This window comes from Leuresthes tenuis, unplaced genomic scaffold (assembly GCF_036924035.1).
Source record: "Leuresthes tenuis unplaced genomic scaffold, fLeuTen1.0.hap1 SCAF_4, whole genome shotgun sequence".
NCBI classification, from domain to species: Eukaryota; Metazoa; Chordata; class Actinopteri; order Atheriniformes; family Atherinopsidae; genus Leuresthes; species Leuresthes tenuis.
The window spans coordinates 27,807,393-27,826,548 of NW_027325358.1; the positions used below are offsets into that span (position 1 = coordinate 27,807,393).

Here is a 19,156-nt window from a genome sequence, read left to right on the forward strand (position 1 = left end):
ACAAAGATTGGTGACATTCGTAGCAGGGGTCATAAATGCGACTGCAGATGTTAAATCTAAAACAGAAAGAATACAGATCATAGTTAAAGCAGCAGTACATCATCTGGGTATGAGAGGGATAAGATGGGAAGAAGTGAGAGATGAGTTGAGTGTTCAGGCTAGTCAAGAATCATCATTGGATAGTATTAACAATATATATATATATATAACAATATTTTATTTTATTCTTCGTTGCAAGGGAAAAGATCAGTCCACACCATTCAGCGGCAATGGTATGAAAAGATACAAACAAAAGGAATACAGAGCATTTATACCTGACGAGGGGGCTTTGTTCTTTAGGTGCAGTCTTGATGATAATTAAGAAACAGGGGGTTAAAACAATTATCTTGTCTGAGTGTTAATTAAGAGGTAAATAGTTTAAAACAATTAGCGTGTCTGGGTGATACAAATGGTTAATGTGGATTGGAGAGTCTGTCAGTCCTGAGACATAAAATCCATCACAAACATCAAAGAAAGAAATAAAACAGCAGATCTAGTACAGGAATTTTATAACTATGTGGAGGAAAAATATGGAGAATATGTGTGTGTGTATATATATATATATATATATATATATATATATATATATATATATATATATATATATATATATATATATATATACAGATGGGTCCAAAGAGCAGGCAACAGGAGTAACAGCAACACACAATCGTGGTTCCCATTTGTAATAGACCAATTTCAAGAAGAACATTGGATCAATTAAGTATATATGCAGTGGAATTATGTGCAATATTGCAAGCAATAGAATGGAGGGAGGGGATGAGGATTAGGATAATAGTTATATGTAGCGATTCATTTTCATCACTCTTAAGTATTAAAAACGGAACAGCAAAAACACATCAGGAAATTTTGTATGAAATACAGTTAAAAAAAATATCCAGGTTAACGTTACAGGGGAGGGAAATAGTGTTTATGTGGGTACCAGCTCATGTAGGAATAAAAGGAAATGAAAAAGCAGACAAAGCTGCTAAGGAGGCAGTAAATAAAGAGGTGGTGGAAATGAAAGTATAATTATCAAAAACAGAGGGGAAAAGTTTATTATGGAAAGAAATAAACAAACAGTGGAATCAATATTGGAAGAATCAGGAAAAAGGAAGACATTTATATAAATTACAAAGTGTAGTAGGAGAGGCAGGGTGTTATGGGCAGAACAGAACAAGTTATTATGAGCAGGATAAGAATAGGACATTGTAAACTGAATAATACACTTAAGATAATGGGGAAACATCCAACTGGGCAGTGTAGCTGTGGGGCGAGACAGACAGTGGAACATGTGATAGTAGCATGTCCCAGATATGGAAGGGAGAGGGAAATAATGAAGATAGGGCTGCAGAAGGCAGGAATAAGATAATATAATCTGAAAAAAAGATAGTAGAATCTGGTAAATCTAAAGAAGGGGGAAAATAATTATAGGATTCCTGGTGTCAACTGGAATAATTAAAAGAATATAGAAAAGAAGAACTCGAAAGAAGTCTTGTCCAGTAGATGGCGGCATATGCAACATCAAGGATGCCAGCTGACATTAAAAATCAAAGAAGAAGACCACGAAGAAGAAGAAGAAGAAGAAGACGAAGACGACGACAGGGACAACGTCGGTCAGCAGGTGGAAACAGCGAGCTTTAGAGACAGAAACTGGAAGTAATGCTGAAGAAAACGCCTGTTTTGCCCTTCCCCTAGCAGTGCATGATGGTCGGAGTGCCGGTGCTACCTACCCCTGTGAGTCAAGTTGTTCCTCCAGTTCCTCCAGTGTTTATGAGATGGTGAAGAGGAGAAACACCGGCTGCTGTGTTTCACACGACAGGTACGAAAGTGACTGAAACTCCACTGTTGCTGAACTTGACGGGTTTTTTTTCTTGCTTCATCTCGTTTGTAAGATACATCTGTCTAGCTAACCTGCTAGCATTAGCTAGTCTACGTGTAACCGTCGCTGACAACATTAGCTTTAGCATGAGCATATGCATCAGTGTTTAGCTCAGGCCATGGATAACTTGCGTCTTAGCAGCCTCTGACAGCGAAACTACAAGTAGTTTTGTTTGTCCTGTATCGGCATTTCCCCTCGACTTCACTGTCAGTTTCAGGTTGTAATACTGACAAATCTAGACTACGAATACAGCGGAGCCAAGCTAAAGGTAGCTGGATAGCTCCTGTCACAGCAGTCTGCCCTCAGGGCAGATCTCACAGTCCACACTCGCAATGCAAAACCTCTTACAAAGTTAACGTAGAAGGTATTGTATGTCAGTATTTTCATTAAACCATTACGTTATCAATGTAGAACTAATTTAATAAGCATTTTGATTTTTAAATATTTTTAATATTTGCGGCAGTTATATAATGTATGTTTATTATATAAACTGATTATAGGCAATGCTACCAGACATTACGTTTCTGTTATTGTATCAACATTACATTAAAGCCATGTATATGTCTGACAGCTCCTCTCAGTTGCTAATAAGCAAACTGTACAAGTCAACATCCAGGTTAATTTGGATATTGATAATAGAAAAACAAAAAATGGACACATTATACCAGTCAGAATCTCTCTTTCAAGTCGACTACACTAATGTACGTGTGATGTTCCTGCAGCAAGAATAGAACTTAAATATAGCTGCAAGCAGCGATGGTGGGGTCTAGCAGAATAGCAGGTAAGCCTGTGGCTGCTCAGGAAGGCATCATGAGTCCATACACCAAGTTTGGTGTTTGAGATGAACTCGTCTTCATCCAGGGATTCCAACGGTACCTCATTTGTCCAATTTCAACCAACGGCTCCAAAGTTATGAACAAAATGCAGTTTTGCTATTTATAGCGCCCCCTAAAGGTCAAAGTTCACCAAATGTCAAAAGGGCAACCGGTTGCTGAGATATGGCCTCACGTCCTGTTTGGCGTTGTCGCCGCTAACTTTGATTGGTTGTAGTGGGTAAACAAAGTCGAAATTGAAGAAAGAAAAAAAAGCTTTTGTGCGGATTGGTCCAAAGATACTCTGTGCCAATTTTCATGAGACTTGATCAAAATTTGTGACCTGTGAAAATTTTTTAAGGTTTTCAACAAAATCCAAGATGGCGGAAAATCTAGTCAGACGGAAAATGACGTCATAGGGTGCGTTGGACTCGTCATGATCCAAGGATTCCAACGATACCTTGTTTTTAAAATTTGGACCAACGATTCAAAAGTTATTTAGCTGAATGTACTTCAAACATTGACGTGTTGGTGGCGCTAGAGAGTTTAGATTTTGGGCACGAAAATTCTTGAGTTTTCTAATGGGATGGTCCTAAAAACATGTGCCAAATTTCACCGCTTTTTACCATACGGTTCTACGGGCTGCCATAGACTTCAATTGCAGCGGAAAGTAGATCAATAATAATAGGAAAAACAGCTAAAACAATAGGTGTCTGCAGCTTCGCTGCTAGACCCCTAAATATTCACTTTAATCTATAACAGTCCATGTCCTACTGTGAAGCAGTTAACAATCCTCTAAAGTAGTCCAAAAATGTAGGTTGGCTAATTATTTCTATTTTAACCCTCAAATAAATCTCACAGTATGATGGAAACACACAGCCAAGCTGTGTGTGGGAGCTGCAGTTTGACATGTTTGAAGTGTTCAGCTTTTAAATGACTCTTCTGACTTTTGTGGTAACAGTGAGGTTGTAGTGTTTCCCCTGATTCTCTCATCTGTGTGATGGGATTAACAACAGAGGGTCTTACACCGCCACAGTGGTCGGATTGGAACTCACCGTCAGCATAACAACACATTAATGCCCCGCATCCCGCACAGCTCAGTCAGTTTGCACAATACAACCAACTTTCTCTGTTTAATTATGTCTTTTTATAGTATTTCCAGAAAAGAGGAATGAATGTATGACTGCACTTTATTGAAGACAACCACATAAAGTCAAACCTTTTTGATTTATAGACATGCCAAGCACTACAAATACTGAAAAGTTGAAATATGTTGCAATCAATATTTTACAATATTGAGCCATTCATTACATGTGACGCCTACAGTAATTGTTATAGAGTAGAATAGAATAGAGATCTTTATTGTCATTGCACAGAAGTACAATGAAATTAAGGTAATCTACCTTTTAAAGAAGTTTGGAACATACTCTAATGTCCCACTTTTGGTTAATGCTTTATTTGTCATATAGTTCAATGTCATTTATTTTATTTTTCTTCCCGGCAACAGACATGTCTTACTTAACCCCACCTCACAGAAGATAGACAAGCAGATTAAGTAGTTAAACATTTTGCAGCTAGAATAAAAAGCAGGATTCTGATCCATCAGGTGGAAATCATAAGTTTTCAAAGTGGGATTTACTCATGTATGAAATTAAATAAGTTCTTTAAAAGGACATCCACAGTTCTGTACACACAGCTAACTGATGTGTTTAAGATTAAAACGGCATACCCTGCAAACACATCTACTCCATACAAGGAGACTGATAAGCAGATTTAGGGCCCTGAGTCAAGCATCATGACTTTTCATGCTAAAACGGAAGTACAGAGTTGGAAAAATATCAAATGGGGAGCTTGAACAATTCCCTCTGCAGATGAAACCTGTCTTTATTGACACACACATTTACTCATCTTAGAAATATGCTTTGTGTGGAATTAAGCCATATGTTGATGCTTATTTGTCAAAGGACTTGTAAGTTTCTACATTTCCTGCATCAAAGAAGTAAAAGCCCTCGAGTGTGAAGATGAACTCACGAACACGATGTTAAGTTTTTTTTTTTAAGGTGGATGCTTCTAGTTTCCTATAGATGTCAATGAGGGTCTGATGGATGCAGCTGCATCGGTGCTGAAGATGTGGCACATGGGCACATTTTTAAGATTTGCTTTGAGTTTGAAACAGTGAATTTGCTACTGAAAGCCACAGAGGGTGGGGAGGCCAATTAGTATTGAGCACGATTGAAACGTAGTTGGTCTGATTCTTTTCGTGATAGTACAGAAAAAAAAACAGATTTTGCTAGCCCAAATTTAGTTTTAATTAATTTTTTTTTCTGTTTGTGTTTCTAGCTAGCCTCCTGGGAGGCGAGTCCCAATGCCATGGCCTCTAGTCACAGCTCCTCCCCAGTGCCTCGCTCCACCAGTGGAGGCCGAGATGGGATCCATCACAAGGAACGGGGCCTCTCCCCCCCTCGATGCCGGACGATCCGCTCCTTGCCTGATGTCTGCCCCAAGGAGCCTACTGGTGGGGAAAATTGGAAGACTTTCCTCCATTAGCATGTGTAGACATTACTAAGCTGGTTAGAGGCTTGGGTGATCTCTTAATTTTTCTTGTTTTGTCCCACCAATTATCCAAAATTCAAAGATACAGGTTTATAAGTGTGAAATTTAATTGATCTCTGTGAGTCAAGTTTTTTGGCTGTTTTAGGGAAAAAAAGCAACCTTTCTATTGCAGTGCAGCAACTGTCTTTGCAATTGTTTTTAATGCAGGAATGCATAATACAGAATTTTGTGTAATCCATTGCTTATTTGACATGAGAAGTGATGGCATGAAAAAAAGTAACTTTTAAAATCATTATTAATCATCATCAGCCATCAATTTAGTGACTCAGAATTGTTTCAGCCTGAAAATACAGTGAAAGGGGTATCGTTGCTGATATAAGATCAATATGCTGAAAAACACCAGACATTATATACACAGATGGGTCCAAAGAGCAGGCAACAGGAGTAACAGCAGCAGCAATGGTGGTTCCCATTTGTAATAGACCAATTTCAAGAAGAACATTGGATCAATTAAGTATATATGCAGTGGAATTATGTGCAATATTGCTAGCAATAGAATGGAGGGAGGGGGTGAGGATTAGGATAATAGTTATATGTAGCGATTCATTTTCATCACTCTTAAGTATTAAAAACGGAACAGCAAAAACACATCAGGAAATTTTGTATGAAATACTGTTAAAAAAAATATCCAGGTTAACGTTACAGGGGAGGGAAATAGTGTTTATGTGGGTACCAGCTCATGTAGGAATAAAAGGAAATGAAAAAGCAGACAAAGCTTTAAAGCCATAAAATGACAAACAGACATTTTCCCTTCAGCTGTAATTTTTTCCCCATATTACCCTACCTAATGCTGACGGTACTTGTAAAAAAAATATATATAAAAAGAATAAAAATAAAAGGAGTTCCATATACACAGCTTATAAAATTAGATGAGTTAGACCTTTATTAGTCCTACAGCAGAGACATTTTTATGTCACAGCAGCAGCAGGATACAAGATTTCAGGTGACCAAAACAAAGATCACACATCCAGTTATAATAATGATAAAAAAAATGGGATAACATAAAATAGATAACTTATTTAGAAGAGAATAGCAATATGATAAAAAGTCAAATATTCAGTATAGGGCTATGTTATAGAACAAAGTAAGGTTGAGAATAAAAAATTGTGTTATGTAAGCAGTGGTTGTTGAGAACCCTGATGGCTGATGGGATAAAAGATCTGCGGAAGCAGCAGTCTGTTGCTGAAAGAGCTGCTTCAAACCCCGAGTGTCGTGCAGGGGATGAGAGGTGTGATAGATGTCAGCTTGGCCAACATCTTGCTCGCTCCCACCTCTTCCAGGGAACAGAGTTGGTCCCCCTGACCAGTTTGTTTAGTCTTTTCCTGTCTGTCCTTATTATTGAAAGACTATTGTTATGTCACAGAATAATCGAGCAATAAACTTAAATGTCACCTGCTTTATTCTTTGCCACTGTTGATGGCTTTGCAAAGTTGTGATTCATATCAGGGATGGGCGTTTATGCCACTTAATCTGTATATAGTTACAGAACCATCTCATCTTTTCAGTTGCCAATTAAAGTAGAATGGACTTTTAGTTAGGAGGACCTTGATGAGACCAGAGGGAGAAGAGCTTGTTTCTTAACCCTCTGAGATCTATGATCTGATCGCATGATGTCATTAGGGCTCAGACCCCAGAGGGTTAAAGGGTCAGGATAAAATTACCAAAAATTTGTTTTTCATCAATACATCATGCAGTTCTACCATAGTGGCTCTCCAGACTAAAGCTTGAAGTAAGCATATGTTCCATTTAAATGTCTAACAGTTAAAATGTATTAACCATCTTTTTACAATAACCAACTTTTAAAAAAAAAAGACTGCTTCTTTTTTTCACGTGCACCTGCAGTTGAGGCGCGGAGCCTGTGTAACGGTCCATCTGTGGTAGCAGAGCACGACCAATGGACGGTGTACAGCTCGAAAGTTAACCTCCCCGCTGCGCTAAATGACCCACGACTTGCCAAACGGGAGTCTGACTTTTTTACCAAAACATGGGGGCCGGACTTTACAGAGACAGAGGTGATGCCCTCTTTCTACCTCTCCAACATCACCAGGGAACACTTCGGTCCCTACCTGCAGGAGATGACTCAGGTAACACACATGTTGATTTAATCAGATAATTTCTGCTTGGTGGTGAACTGATGGGCTCAACATCTCTGTGACTCAGTTCCTCAGTTTTAATGATGCTGGTTAAATACATTGCTGCAAAAGTTTCAGATATTTTTATGACATTTTGATTTATGAAACAGTTTTTACATTGACAACAAAAAGAGAGCGGTCTTCATTTGTCTGGTTAGAATGGGTCGGATTCCTCTTTTTATTCTTAATCTGAAACTTCCCACTCAGCAGCTTTTTAATCCTTAGTGTGGTGTATTACTTGCATTCAGTTTCTTATTGCTGTAAAAGGAAGTGTGTTTAAACTTTTTGAACTAAAGTTCTATTGAGTTTCACTTCTACACGGAAGAGCTAAAGCTTTTTGTTCCTTTTGACTCTGTCACCTTGAGCAGCTTCTTTCTCTTCCTGTAAGAGATGTTTTTGTTTTTAGAGACGTCATCATCTGCTATCTGGGCAACATTATTTTAATTTCCTCCCTCAGGTTTCATAATGGTGATGAACACTGAAGAAAAACACTCAACATTCAACTGATATTTCCTCATCCCTGCAGTTTGCTGTTTTATTACTGTGACCTTTTTGAGTATTTTGTGCCACCCTCATGCTAAACCTTTTTGTTTTTTTACCCTCTCAGAACAAAAATGAGGAAAATTGCAACGATCCTCCTGTTTATGATCTGGGCAGCATGTTGGGGATACTCCAATAGCTTTAGCTTTGTTTAAAACTCTTAATCCATTTGTTTTTCTATGGTTTTATTTTTAGAGGGAACGAATTCATGAACGTTGCAAGACGATCTGTCCCAACAAAGACGACGTGGATGCTGTCTCCAGCATCACCACCAACCACGGTATGAATTATTAACTGGCTTCTGCTGTCTCAGGGCTCACCTTGTATGCATCCTCTGTAATTCCTAAAAGAATCGGAGAACATGCACATCACCTTGAAAACACGTATACGTTATGCACAACATATAGTATATACTGTACCTCCCCACTGGGAAATCTTCTGTTATTTTACAGATGAATCAGAAATTAGACATTGTAGTGCCTTGAAAAAGTAATCACCCCCATTGGCATTTGTTCTTTTTTATTACCTTACAACCTTGTAATAAATACATTTTTGGGAGGTTTGCAATGCTTAATCATCACATGAGTCTACTATTATGAAGGTGCAGAATATTTGTAATTGTGAAACAATTAAAATATGTGACAAAAAAATAAACTAAACATTTTAATGTGCCTAAGTGTTATTCCCCCTAAATTCATGACTTCATAGTACCTGCTCTTATAGCAATGATAGCTGAAAGTATTTTGGATTATATGCTGGTGTTGATAACTGAGTGGCTGGTGGTGGCAAAAAAAAAAGTTGACCACTCATTTGACTTGACTTGCATTTATTCCAGTGACCCATTTAATCATCTATTGCATAGCTGTCGATGAGCACACCAAAGCTTACACCCTACTAAATTGTCTGCTGCTTTCGCTACTAGCATGCTGAAGCTAACTAGAGTTGTGGCTGCCAGCATTTGGCTTTTCATTTTCTTTTCAATTTAGTGCAACCTTGTTCACTACTGACTCAGCTGAAAGCAAGTGCTTTGAGAACTCTCTTGCAAAATGCAAATCTTATCTGAATAAAAGTTCCCTGGGAAATGGAAAACTGGAAACTGGATTTTTTTATTTATTTATTTTTATTACTATGAAAAAATACAAGCGCACAGAAAAGCTGCTTAACTACAATATGGAAAGAAAATGTCAGTCATTTCCACCAACTTATTTCATCCACCCGACATAATGTAAGATGACAGAAACCACGCGTTTGGTCTTTCATCAGCCGAAAAGAGCACACGTCACCCCTCTGTTCATTGAACTCCACTGGCTACCCATAGCTGCCTGCATCAAATTCAAGTCGCTGATGTTAGCCTACAAAGTCCTTAATGGAACGGCTCCCATCTACTTGAAAGCCTTGCAAAGGCTTATGTCACAACTTGGTCACTCCGGTCATCACAGGATTATCGTCTGGCAGTGCCTGCACCATGCTTAAGACTATCCAGACTCTTTTCATGTGTTGTTCCACAATGGTGGAATGACCTTACTGAGTGCTACTAGAACAGGGTATAGTCTTTCTTCAAGAAACTCTTGAAGACCCAGCTCTTTCAAGAGTATCTCCTATCCTAGCACTTACCCTGTACTCCCCTACCCCCTCTACTGCACTTTATCTTTCTGTACTTCCCTCTCACCATTCTTTTATCCATCCATCCATCCACTTTCTATACCCACTCAATCCAATTCAGGGTCACAGCGAGGCTGTAGCCTGTCCCAGCTGCCACTGTGCAGGAGGTGTGGCACCCCCGGGACAGATTGCCAGTCGATCATAGGGCGAACACAGAGACAGACAAGATGAACAAACAATTTAGAATGAAGAATCAGGCTTACATGCGTCCTTTTGGAACCCTTCTATCTGTTCTTACCAATTTCCGAGGCCCTACTGATGGAAAAGCCTCCTCACAGTATGATGTTGTCACCATCACGCTTAATTGTGGGCATGGTCTTCAAAAAATAATGCGATGTGGGGTTTGTACCTTTGTTTCTTTTTTTATGGCTACCCTTCTGTAAGTTGTATACTCCACCTTTATGGTGTATACTGCTTGAATTGGTACTTTAGATGGGCACTACATTCTCTGGTGTTGAGCTTTGCAGCTCTTCTTAGTTTTCTTAGTCTGTCCTTTCTTGGCAGATTTGTAGTGGTGCCACAGTTTTTCCAGTTTCCGAATAATGGTCCTCTATGACATGTATGGTTTATGACATCTTTTCATAACTCAACCCTAATCTGTAGCTCTCCAGAACTTCCAGAATCTCAAGATTTTTGTAGAGCTCCTTGGTCTTCATTATTTTTGCTTGCTTGGTGGTTCCTAATTATTTGTGGTGTGTAGTCAGGGGCCTTTCACAACATGTACATACCTACATACTCAAATCATGGTTAGACTTTGATTCCACACAAGTGGACTAATTATTATGTGACTTCTGAAGAAAACTGTCAGCATCAGATCTCATTCTTGGGCTTCAAAGTAAAGAGCAGGTGAATACATGTGCATTCTCTTTACTCTTCAGTTTTTGTTTTTTCATGATAATAATAATAATAATAATAAAAAAGGTTTAACTTTGCACCACTTTGGAATATCTCTTCTAGATCCAGTGAAAAAAAAATGTCTATTTGAATTACTAGTTGTAATGCAACCAAACAGGAAAAACACCATAAGAGTTTAATACAGATTCTATTGTAACGATTCACAGTGAATTGAAAAAGACAAAATTAAAAAAACAGGGATTTATGTTCTACCTACTCGAAACAGTAAATTATATTCCTTTCTGATATTTCCAGTCTGAGTTTACTTGTAATCGTGGAAAAAAATGTTTATCCCATTGTTGTGAAATTGATATATCAGAAAATTAAAAAAGATTAGACTTTGAACTCTGAATAGAAAAGTGTCTCAAATGATAAAATGAAGGAAAAAAGGGATTTATAAACAAAGAGGCATAGGTAAATTCTTGACAAACACATTTTAAGTTCAACTTGACTGGTAGTTAAAGGAATACAATCCCAAAGTAGTAGTTTAGTTTTATCAACAGCCCATTTTCACCACATTAATTTAGATTTAAAATGATATGGAAACACGGGTGCAACTAAAGGATTTGTCTTTCATGGTTATGTTTTATTAACAACACTTATCTACTTTGCTAGTGTCTGCCTCAGTTTTTTTTTTGTGTAAAGCACTTTGTAGCATCAGTTTCTGCAGGTTCCTCTGTTAGTGAACTTAATAGTTCTCATTGCAAATGGAATGACTGATTACTAATCTAGAGCTTTTTTCATTTCCTGCAGACAAATCCAGAGCTGAGCTGGAACAGGTTCCGAAGGTAGCACATCTTTCTTATTCTCTACTTCTAATGAACATGTGTAAAAGTGTTCTTTACAGTTGACAGGCATTGGTCTTTTTTGCACCATTCTTTATGTACAGTACTTGCACTGTAGTGATCTCTTACTGTAAATCTGGACATGGTAGGTCCAGATTTCTCCTTTACACCAACTAGTTGGAAGTGTGGCTCATTTTAATCGAGTGATTCTTGCGTTTTTATGGAAATGGCATGGTCACGCTGAAGAAGAAAACAATATCTGCAATGGAATCAATCGTAAAAAAATTATGCTAAATTTCTGTCTTTCTTTTTTTTAATGTATTTATTTTACAACGATTGAAGGAAATGCAATCACTTTACAACATTTTTACAGTTGTTTGCATCTTAAATGCTTGAACAGAAGGCAGCTGGACCCCTTTTCTTAGACATTTATCTTTTATTCAGAAGGCTTCTTCACTTCTAACTGACTGGTTGGGAGTTTTGGGTTCATAAACTGTTGTTAGGACATTATAAGCTGCTGTTTGGACAATGACAGATTAACAGAATCGTTGAAGCTGTTGAAGTCACATGTTTGTTATTGATCCAGCCGCATGTCCTGTGGGTTGTTTTTGGTGATTGTTACATGTGACTTATTTAAACTTCTATGAGTTTCATAAGACTCCACTCTTCAGTTGAACTACTTTTGTTTCTCATTATTACATACTAAGTGATGAAAAGTTATTAGCCCAAGAACTTCTTCTGGGGTACTGACAAGCTGTTAGCAGTTTTCTATATAATTTTTCTGTGCACACAAGTGTTGTGAATAAATGGTTGCTCTTGCAACATACCATTTGAAAGCTAAGATTCTTGTGACTCAACTGAGTCTAAGTATTTTACTTATTGTTTACAAGTCTTGTTGGCATTTAAAGATTCTTGATACCATAATATAAAACATTAACCAGCGTCATTAGCTTTTGATTGACACCAGACTTGAGACCATCAGAACTTTACTCGCATCCACATAACCTACGTTACAGTAGCCTCTGAGGGTCTTAAGTTAAGATGGTGTTTTTAGACAGTAATTAAGTTCACAAATGGCAGTGAAGGCATGAGATTTTGTTAACACACTGTCACAATGATTTATTTTAATACTCATTTTCCCAAAATTTTGTGCTATGAAAGAGAAACTTGCATGTATATATCATATCAATAAAACAGTATTGTTCCCGGGGTTACAACAGGCCATCTTCACAATCGCCAATCAGTGCTGGGTGTCTGTTTTCTGTTTTGTCTGGTCTTGCAGATATTTATGAGACCTGACTTTGCTCTAGAGGACCCAGCTACCTTCAACTCTGTCTTGCCCTGGTCAAACTTTCACAGTGCCGGAGGGAAGAGCAGCAGAGATGTGGCGTCCTCCAAGCTGCTGCAGGAAAAGGTGTACTCTCAGCAAAACATACACAGAGCAGCCAAAACTTTCTCCCTGCCAATTCAGGTGTAATGTTTTCAAACATAACATGCATAACATGCATAACAGTGATGAGCCAAACTTTCAGTATTGTCACTCATCTTTAAGTTAAGTTAAGTCTTTATTGTCATGTAGATGCACAAAATTACTCCTCTGCATTTAACCCATCCAGGTTGGACAGGTTGAACACACACATGCACAGGGTCACACAGTCATGGAGACAGATGCCATATACACTGGAGCGGTGGACCGCCATTCACTAAGCACATTCACACCGCCCGGGGAGCAGGGCACCTTGACTGTAGCTCATGTAACGAGGTGGACTGCCACCTCAGCTGTCAGTTCACCAATCTTTGAGCAGTGAGAGTGGGAATCGAACCGCCAACCTTCAGGACAACCCACTCTCACCACTGAGCCACGGTTGCCTTAAGGAGACCCTTATCAATTAACGCATAGGAGCAGACAACTAACAAGTGATGCAATAATTTTTTGAGATGGTGTTTAAGGGACTTTAAATCATCTTCAGCCCAGTCTTTATTCAGTCTTATTTTTTTCTTTCTGTTGATGATTGGTTCAGTTTTGGGTTTGCAATATTTTATTTGATAAAATAGGAACATTTCTAAGCTAAAAAGAAATGGTAGTGTAACCCTAATCCTGATAAAACTTGGAGGTTGTTCATGAAAAATTAAGGAACGAACGAACAAACCAAAAAAAAAAAAAAAAATCCGATTTTGTGTCATCGTTGTGATTGTGGACTGGTGTGGTCGTTAGCACTATCGCCTCACAGCAACAGTGGTGCTAGTTTGAGTCCCGACTGGGGACTCTCTGGCTACGGTCACACTGCAGGTCTTAATGCACAATTCCGATTTACTGATCAAATCCGAATTTTTTTTTATTTATTTATTTTTTTTGGCTGTTCACATTACCTCTTTAAATGTGGTCTGTCTACGGATTTCTATGTGAACAGCTCATGTTTCTGAAGTGACCCGCATGCGCAGTTGATAATTGATGACGTCACGCCCATAGACCACGCCACAAAGGTGTTTACTGAAGCGACCATGGCAACGGCAACCGGTATTGCAGGACTGTATGGCTTAATGCTAAAAATCAGGGCTCTTCAAGTGTCACGAGACACACACATTTCAACAAGTTCTCATGCTCACACATGGTATTTCTCACGCTGAAAAAAAAAAGTAGCTATCGCTATGGAAACAGCAGGAAACAAGCACGTCTCCCATGAATCTGAGCAGACCAACGTTAACAACAGCACTAATAATAATCTAAGTAATAAAAGACCTGTCCAATCCCCTCACTGGGCGGGATTCTCACTCTTGCATTCATTCAAAACTTGAGAGCCCTGCTAAAAATTAGTGTGGTTACACGGAGTAGGAATTCTTCCAGAACTTTAGAATGTCGAGGAATGCCTTTCATCACATTTGTCAGCGCCTCTCCCCGAGACTTTCAAGAGGAGACACATCGTTCAGGAGATCCTTCTCCTTGAGAAAGCAAGTGGGAGTGGGGCTATATTGGGTAGCAATGGGGACGGGTTACCACGCCTTGGCCAACCTGTTTGGCATCGCAAAGTCCTCCATTTGCGCTATTGTGCATGACTTCTGCAAAGCTGTGCACCAAGTCCCCATGCCTGACTATATTAAACTACCCCAGGGAGACGATCTCCAGGAGGTGCTGCGAGGCTTCAGGCAGAGGTGGGGTTTCCCCCAGTGTACTGGGACGATCGACGGGAGCAGTGCAGCGCGGGTCAGAATGATGTCAAAGTCGAATTAAATACGACCTGGCTGTTCAGACTGCGGTCGCATTTAAAAAAAATCAGATACGTATCCGATTTAGTACCACATTTAGAAGTGGCCTGATTCCGATTCGAAAATGTCAGATTCAATGCGACTTGTGCTGTTCACACTGTCAAATCGGATATGGCTCACATATGAGCGAAAAAATCTGATTCAGGTCACTTGCAACTGCAGTGTGACCATATCTTCTGTGTGGACCTTGTGCATGCATAGATTATTTCCGGGTACTCTGTCTTCCCACAGTCCAAAGACATTTATGTTAAGTTAATTGTTGAATATAAACTGACCCTGGCAGTGAGTGTGAGCATGCATAGTTGTTCATCTCGTATGTCTCTGTGTTAGCCCTGGGATGTGTGTTAGCCCTCCAGCACCTTTGCAATCCTAAATTGAACTAAGCAGATGTAGGAGGCTAATGGATGGATGTTGTGATTGGCAACCAGTGGTGGAAAGTAGCTGAACAATCATTTCCTATGTGCTGATTTTATTGCATCCGCTCTTCCCTCTAGCTGAGTCACTACCTGGATGTTGTGGAGGTCAGCATTGCTCGACAGATATCGCTGCGATCTGAGGCTTTTTTCCATGCAATGTCCTCACAACACGAGCTGCAAGACAGGCTACAAGAGACGCAACGAGCAGTAGCCGTCCTGCGGGGCCGTACAGTAGCCATGGATCGGGTCATGTGCCAGGGGCCTCTCCAGGCCCTCCGTGCTGCTCTGACTCGCAACAACTGTGTGAAGCTGCACAACAAGCTGAAGTTGATGGCAGCAGTGCATCAGACGCAGCCTACGGTGCAGCTGCTGCTCTCCACCTCAGAGTTTGTTGGAGCGTTGGAGCTCATCGCCACCACCAAGGAAGTGCTGCAGCAGGAGCTTCAGGGAATTCACAGCTTCAGGTAAGGGCTAGCTTTTTAGGAATATCAGTGAGTATATTGGTGTGGAATTCTCTTGATTGTAATTTTTCTTAGTTTTCCCTTCACATCAGTTTGGTATGGTAACATGTAGTTTAGTATGCTGGGGCTTTATTTGTCTACTTGAGATTTTATACGTAAAAGAACCCATCACACCTTAAATGATAAATCATGTGATAAAACCTCAGTGCATGAAATGCAACTGAAACAGAGTGCAGTCTATGCTAGCTGCTGCTGTAACCACTGTAACACGTTAAAATTAAGATATTGATGTCTTCTGTCTTCTGTATGTGTCCCTCAGACATCTGGGCTCACAGCTGTGTGAACTGGAGAAACTGATCGATAAGATGATGGTGGAAGACTTCAGTATGTATGCCCGCAGTGACCTGAACCGCAATCTGAAGGAGGAGCCGCAAGTGTTGGAGAAGGTCTGAACTCATCTGCTCTGTACTAAGGCTCATGATAAGTACATTAACTAACTGTTTCCCACAGCCTTTAACCCTCTGGAGTCGAAGGATGCGCTGATCACATTATGATCACAAGCCTAATTTTGAGTATACTTGTCATGGCGCTAAAAGAGATCTGACCAGTCGGGGCGTGAGGAAATGACATATGACGGTGACCTGGAGTGTCTGCTAATGGGATGTTAGCGATAGATCCTTTCGGCTCTCCAGATTGTGGGGTGGTGCCTTTGTAAATTGGGTTTGCTTCATACAGTTCCCATTTTCCTGGTATTTGTGCTGTGATGTTACACAGCACATACCAACAAAACCATTTACTCTAATGTTATTTAACTATTGCATCTTTAAATCTATTTTGGCTTCACAATTCTTCTTTTTTTTTTTTTTTTTTTTTTTCCCAGCAGCATATTTTATGGTTGAAAAACCAGTTCCTTCCTTAAAATACATTTGAGGGCAATATTAATGTAACATGCCAGATCATGTATTTCACAGAATTTTTTTGGATGTCCCCCCATATAACCTGTTTTGAACCTTTAGCAAATAATTGGATGTTTTAGTCCATTTGAAAGCCAGCTTGTAGCCAACTGTAAAGGATGCTGATAGGTTCAAACTTTCGTGTTTTGACCACAAAGGGCTAGCTATGAGCCTAGTAAGAAGGATTCACTGCCATTTGTATAGAGACTCTCTATAACTGTAGTGAATTGTATATTTAACAGATGCAATGCTCATCACAGGTCAGCAATCCAAATGCTGCTTCGCCAAAGGTGGGCCACACACACTTGCAAACACACACATGGCTGACATACCTTAAACTTGCTTCAAATTCAGTGAATTATTGATTATGTCTGCTGCTGAAATTGGGCTCAACAACAGGATGTGGATCAGTCAAAATTTGCCTGGAAATAAAGTTTTGAACATTTGCTTTGATGTGCTTGCTGTATGTGGTTAACTGCTTATAGGAAAATCCAAAAGGTGTCAGAAAGTTTATGGATTTTCAGATAGACTAAAAACAACAAAGAATCATTTTTGTGTCTAAACCTAAATTAAATAAAAAAAAAAAAAAATTTTGCTTTAGTGTAACTGCAAGATGTTTAAAAAAAAAATTGAAATATTTAAAAAGTTGTGATTAAGTATTAGAAACAGTTTGTTACTCTACTCTCATGTGGGAATGCTGAACTTTTGGTTTTATTGTTAGACTTATTGGCCAGAAATACTCAGGCCTTACTAATGATACACTTGATTATCAGTGATCTGATGCTTTTACTCTTCGATCTCTGCATGTGTAACAAATCCTAATTTGTAATCTATGTGAAATTGACCTTCTGCATTTACAACCCTACTGTTTGTGGAGTTAAACAATCTCCTCAATCTGAGAATCAGTTCAGTGTTTAAGGACTCAATATTTCTCTTTTGTTGTTTTGTTTTGTGTCTATATGTGGGTGTGTGTATGTGAATATGGATAAGGAGCGTCTGGAGTCGCTGGTGTTTGGTCTGCTTCGGCAGAAAAAGCTTGGCTTTCTGGATATTTACAGCAATGAGATGATCATAGCTGCTAAGACCATTGTCACACAGGTATGACTCCTGATTTTTGTGCTTAAACTCGATAAAAATCAATTTTTTTTCACAGCAGCACATTATTACCCCCAGACTGATCATCAAAGATTCAGTTATTCTGAAAGGGAAACCTGTTTCTCTTTGCAGTGTGTGGCAGAGAGTGTTGTGCACATTGAAGAAATTGACACGGAAGTTGTCATCAAGTAAGTGTAATTGTTAATGTAATAAAGATTTGGAAGACTATAACCGGGCTTCTTCTCCAGCTTTTACTATTTATACCATGTTAGCTCTCCATTAAGTCAATGTTGAAAATGTTATTTTGATAGATTATCAGACTGTGTTGTGACAACTGCACAAGTATTCAACTTCACTGATGGTCTTACATCTGTTTAAACTAAGGGTGTAACGATCAGTCGACGTTGTCGACAAAAGTCGATAACATAATTAGTCGCTGATGTATTTAATTGTCGTTTATGTTCAGCTCAGCTGAACATAGTTTGCTTCAGCTGAGCTGATAAAGTACAATATACAAAATGCCACAAACAATTCAAACCATGTGAAAACCTGGGAAAGCAAATACACAATAAGGTGACTTGTTTCTGTATCCTCCCTGCCATTGTTGTTTAAAGCCCGACAGTGACTCAGTAGCTGACTCAGTAGCTGTGACAGCTGGTAGAAAACAAGTGAATGTAAAACTCACATTGATTTTGACAATTAGTAACACAATTAAGTGAGAAAAAAGTAACAATAAGGTCCCTAAAATGTTAAATAGTGCATTTATTGTGTCTTATTATTATTATTATTATTATTTTATGGTAGAGTATAACACAAAATCAATATGTTGATATAATTTTCAAAAGTATCTATTCACATTATTACATTATCATTTATCTATTTACACACAAAACTATACATATCTACAAGAACCGAAGACCACTAATTAATTATGATTTCATGACAAATGAATGAACATCACAAATCAGACATCATTCATTTCCTCCTTCGTTTCTCTGTCTACAGTAGAGCCCTATGCGGGACTGTTTTCTTCACCCCGCTCCCGCTGAATTTCTGACCATTACCACTGCAGCGTGTGTGTTGCTCCCGGCCGCAGCCGCAAAACTTTGAGAATTTATGCCCGCACAATAAAAGAAATGCATTGATTTTGTGTCTTCTCCCGTCCCGCAGGAGAAAACACGTAATTTTATAGGCTATTAATAAAGAGATTCACGGACAATTGAGAAACTTCTCCAAATATCACACTTGCCTTGCTTTGTCTTTGTGCTGTAAAGACCTTCTTTGAGCTTCCTTTCCACATCATTTATTGACATCCTGTCGCTAGGCTACATCCTGATCTCACAGTGTTTTTAGCCGTCAGCCGCCAGCAGTTGAGTTGTGAACGAATCAAAACTGTTTCCTGTGCGAGGAGCCATAACCCGAGGAGTTGACTCGTGAACGAATCAAAACTGTTTCCTGTGCGAGGAGCAGTAACCCGAGGAGTTGACTCGTGAACGAATCAATACTGTTTCCTGTGCGAGGAGCAGTAACCCGAGGAGTGGACTCGTGAACGAATCAATACTGTTTCCTGTGCGAGGAGCAGTAACCCGAGGAGTTGACTCGTGAATG

At 39.1% G+C, this 19,156-nt stretch overlaps 1 protein-coding gene across 3 annotated transcripts in view; it reads left to right on the forward strand.

Moving 5' to 3' along the window:
- Positions 1 to 1,639: 1,639 nt before the first annotated feature.
- vps54 (VPS54 subunit of GARP complex) overlaps positions 1,640 to 19,156 on the forward strand; it is a 32,537-nt gene continuing 15,020 nt past the window's right edge. Inside the window, exons 1-11 of one of the 3 annotated variants that reach the window (XM_072383524.1) lie at positions 1,640 to 1,861; positions 5,074 to 5,248; positions 7,189 to 7,430; positions 8,214 to 8,298; positions 11,328 to 11,362; positions 12,642 to 12,773; positions 15,118 to 15,503; positions 15,820 to 15,946; positions 16,696 to 16,743; positions 17,444 to 17,551; positions 17,681 to 17,736. In XM_072383524.1, the coding sequence (XP_072239625.1) occupies positions 5,104 to 5,248; positions 7,189 to 7,430; positions 8,214 to 8,298; positions 11,328 to 11,362; positions 12,642 to 12,773; positions 15,118 to 15,503; positions 15,820 to 15,946; positions 16,696 to 16,743; positions 17,444 to 17,551; positions 17,681 to 17,736 (1,364 nt within the window). In that variant the 5' untranslated portion in view covers positions 1,640 to 1,861; positions 5,074 to 5,103. The remainder of the gene's footprint in view (positions 1,862 to 5,073; positions 5,249 to 7,188; positions 7,431 to 8,213; positions 8,299 to 11,327; positions 11,363 to 12,641; positions 12,774 to 15,117; positions 15,504 to 15,819; positions 15,947 to 16,695; positions 16,744 to 17,443; positions 17,552 to 17,680; positions 17,737 to 19,156) is intronic. The other 2 variants (XM_072383525.1, XM_072383526.1) reach the window with 2 other exon arrangements.